Raw genomic sequence first — 4225 nt, forward strand, 5'->3', positions numbered from 1 at the left:
GGTGTCCTGCCGACTGGTCTGGCACTTACCCCTCCAGATGGAACTTTTGGTACAGGATCAGGGCCACTTGCTGACCAGAGGCCTCACAGACAAAAGGGCGGGCTTGCTGGGTGCAGTCTCAGTGGAACAAAGAAACTCCTGCAGCAGTTGCACTCGCCACTTTGTCCCCAGACCCTCAGCCCTGAGGCTGAGTTGGGGGATCCTATGACCCCAAAGATAGAAAGGGGTGATTAGGGGTAAGCATGGATGGGATAAGAAGAGAAAGGCAGTAGCCAGGGAGATGCCCCCACTGAATGGACAGAAAGTTTAGGGGATTGGAGGGTGCCTGTGCTTCCTTTCCGGGGCATCTCAGGCATACACTCACCCCTCCAGATGGATGGATCTCCTGATATGGGATCAGGGCCACTTGCTGGCCAGGGACCTTGCAGACAAAAGGACCCCATTTCTTTCTTTCCACCCAATCTGCTTTAGTACGCTTAGTTTCCTGATTTTTAAACTGCTACTGGCATCCCTTTTGTCTTTGGTATGATATCTTTTGATGACTGGCACAATTGATTTCTTGATACGTCCCACTGAATTTTATTATGCTACCCCATCTCTCAGAAGCTCTGAGTAACATAGCCAAGTCTACAGACTGCATTTGTTTTTTTTGTTTTGTTTTGTTTTTTTGTGGTACCTAAAACTTCTTTTCGTAAAGCTCATCTCTATTCAATCTCAATTAGTGGTCTTTGAGAATGAGGAAGATATTTAATGATTCCTCTTAGCAATTTTGAGAGCTTGACATTAATAAATCCTATTATATTTATGTATTTGTTTTGCAAAACCCATGCTATTCTGTAGCGCGCAGCGTGGTGTAACACCTGATGGAGATGTATAATCAACTCCTGAGATGGCTAAGGCCTGACCTATGCTATGATCATGCAATGATTATCAGCTGCCTGCATATGCATGAACCTATGAGCAGTGCCCACCTGGCAGTTCGGGGTTGGCAGCCCATGCCTACTTAAGGGCTGGGAGAGGTTTGCCCAGGAGAGAGGGGAAGAGAGAGAGAGAGAGAGAGAGAGAGAGAGAGAGAGAATTTTTTAAAAAATGTCTTGAATAAACTGTCAGCAGGAAGAGCTCCGGTGTCACGTCATCTTTGCGAGTCGAGGTGAACGTGACACTATTCATTAATCTACCTCTAGCCTAACTCATTGTAACCCTCCAATAAATGATACTTCCCATATCATACCCCCTTCTTTTTTTCCATTTCTCAGAAGTTTATCAATATTTCTTAGTATTATTCTAAAACCTATCTAATCAAGACAAGCACTGTCAAACCTTTACATGGAAGTCTCCACCTGCTTTTTATGATGCTGCACTTCAACAATGCAATTATAGTTTGTAAATCTAGTGAGACTCTTATCTACTGTAAAATTGCAAATATGACACTGAGTTTCTTTTTCCTATAGAAACTTATGCAGAATAAGAAGTCAATTGCAATCACAGAAGTCAAATGCAGTCACAGAGCTAGGTAGCCAGGAATTGAATGTGGTAGGACTAAGTCTTATTGAATGATAAATAGCAAGTTAGAGTTATAAGTAGAAACACAGGCTAGGTTTCTTGTTAAATGATCATACTTTAGACTGATAACAAATGTCATAAGAAAACCGATGTAAGGCAAAAAGGAAGTTTCACTCTTATTAAGGTGAAGTAACTATGGTTCAATTCTTTCTGTCCAGAAGTGATACAAGTTGTCTGCAGATGCTGTAGTTGCTACAAATATGCCAATATAACTTCAATTATTTAGTTTAAACTTTTTTGTCCACCTTGAAATCTTGGTTCCAGCTTTTAACTCCTTCTACTTGTATCTACCTTTAATAGGCTGTCTTAATCTTCACTGTAGTTAGATGTAGAAAGCTTCAAGACTTGTATTTCAAATTTGCCAGATGAATTTTTCATATCTCATATTTGTGAAGAGTCAACTTTTTCCAAAATAGATACTCTCTGTTAGTGTTGTATGAGGTGGGGTAAGAAGCAGGGATCATTGTCCTATGCTTTTTCTTCTCTTTGACACAGTTGAGACTGTTCAAACATTTTATTAGGTTCTAAAGTGTCTATCAGGTACTCAAATATGAAGACTGCCAGGAAACCAAAGAAAATTCAATTGTGATTTATCTGCCTATACCAACAAAAGCATGCCATTATCCTACTACAGTTTGGTGCTCCAATGTGTGCTAGCTAAATCCACATAAAACCTGAGAGGGGTTGGAAAGAATTCTAGACACTAAAAAACAAACTTTAGCTGCATTTTTAAAAATGGGCTCTACTTGCTGACAACATTCTGCAGCTCCCTTAAAAAGAGGCTTTCCTGATTCAGTGCTAGCAGAAAAAAAAATGTGGTGTTTCAAAATGGTGGCTTCCTGGGCTGTGCTGTAACCTTGTAGACTGAGAAATTACTGAATTCTTGGATTTTATTGGATTAGTCATTGACTGGATTAACTAGTCATTGTTTGTTATTATGTGGGCTGTAGCCTTTAAGTCATTCCAATAAATGACTTAAAAATGTGTGTGTATACATATACACATATATGTATATGTGTATATAAAGACACAGATACACACATATACATGTATAAAAAGATTCATTCTATAAATTCTGTTTCTATAGAGAACCTTGACTAATAAACCTCACTCACTCTCTTAAACATTTTTTAGTTACACTCATTTACCCTAAATTTTATTATTTCCACTTTCTTTATAGTTGAATAGTGTTGCATTGTACATGCTTATGGCATTTTCATTATCCATTAATCTATTGAAGGATATTTAAGTTGTTTATATTTGCTTGCTATTGTGAATAGAGTAGCAATGAACATAGATTAGTAAGCATCTGTATTGTTGGATGTAGATACCTTTGGACATGTGCCAAGGAATAGTGTAGCTTGGAAGGTTTGCTGGTAATATTTTGAGATTTCTCCACACTTACTTCCAGAGTAGCTGGAGAAGTTTGCAGTCCCACCAACAATAAATGAGAGCTCCCATTGCCCACATCCTTGACTGTATTTATTGTCAAAAATACAGGGACAGATGGAGAAGACATTATCACAGAATGAAGATAACACAATTAAAAGCATCAGTTCATGTCAACTAATATTGAATCTGAATTCTGGGAGTTTGTCATGATCCAGGGTCTGGAAGAATAGATTAGTACTCCTCTCCTTCCTTCTCACTCTCTTCTTCAAGAGAATCCAAACCAACTTCCTCATACTCCTTCTCTAGGGCAATCATGTCTTCATGGGCCTCAGAAAACTCTCCCTCCTTCATACTTTCACCCACATACCAGTGCACAATGGCATTCTTGGCATACATCAGATCAAACTTGTGATCTAGGTGAGCCCTGGCCTCAGTGGTGGTTGTCTGGCCCAGCATGGACACAGCTTTCTGGACCTTGGCCCAGTCTCCAGAATGTACAAAGAAGGAGACTGACAATTAATTCCAACTTGAAGCCAGTGGGATACCAGACCACAAACTGAATACTGCATTGGTCTTGATAGTGGCAATGGCAGCATTGACGTATTTGGAAAGTTCATGACCATGGTACATCAGGTGGCAATCCATGCTTGTTACTTAGTTTCTCTGGAACCGTGGCTTGTAGTCTGTTTATCCATTGATTTACATCTAATGTCCACTTATGAGTGAGCACATACAGTGTTCACCTTTCTGAGTATGGGTTACCTCAATCAGGATGATGTTTTGTAGTTCCATCAATTTGCCTGCAAATTTTATGATGTCATTGTTTTCTACAACTAAATAATTCTCCATTGTGTAAATGTAGCACATTTTCTTTTTCTATTTTTCAGTTGAGGGGCATCTAGTTGTTTTCCAGCTACCACAAATAATGTTTTTATGAACATTTTTAAGCAAATGTTCTTGTGGTATGATTGAGTATCTTTTGGGTATATGCCCAAGAATAGTATCAGTTAGTCTTGAGGAGGTTGATTCCCAATTTTCTGAGAAACTGCCATATTGATTTCCAAAGTATCTGTACAACCCCATATCTGACAGAGGGCTGATCTACAAAATATATAAAGAACTCAAGGAGATAGACTTCAAATTACAAAATAATCTAATTTAAAAATGTGTACAGAGATAAACAGAATTTTCAGCAGAAAATCTCAAATGGCAAAAAGACATTTAAGAAATTGCTCAACATCTTTAACCATCAGGGAAATGCAAAGCAAAA

At 38.7% G+C, this 4225-nt stretch overlaps 1 protein-coding gene across 1 annotated transcript; it reads right to left on the reverse strand.

The window, feature by feature from the left end:
* Nucleotides 1-3186: 3186 nt before the first annotated feature.
* LOC121433780 (tubulin alpha chain-like) lies at nt 3187-3600 on the reverse strand. The gene is made up of 2 exons (XM_041632358.1): nt 3501-3600; nt 3187-3440 (listed from the first exon to the last, which is right to left on the reverse strand). Exons 1-2 carry the CDS (start codon nt 3598-3600, stop codon nt 3187-3189), a joined length of 354 nt encoding a protein of 117 aa, XP_041488292.1.
* Between the last annotated feature and the right edge of the window lie 625 nt (nt 3601-4225).

This window comes from Microtus oregoni, unplaced genomic scaffold (genome assembly GCF_018167655.1).
Source record: "Microtus oregoni isolate MIOR12 unplaced genomic scaffold, Mior012 000041F_ref0000270, whole genome shotgun sequence".
Classification (NCBI taxonomy): Eukaryota; Metazoa; Chordata; class Mammalia; order Rodentia; family Cricetidae; genus Microtus; species Microtus oregoni.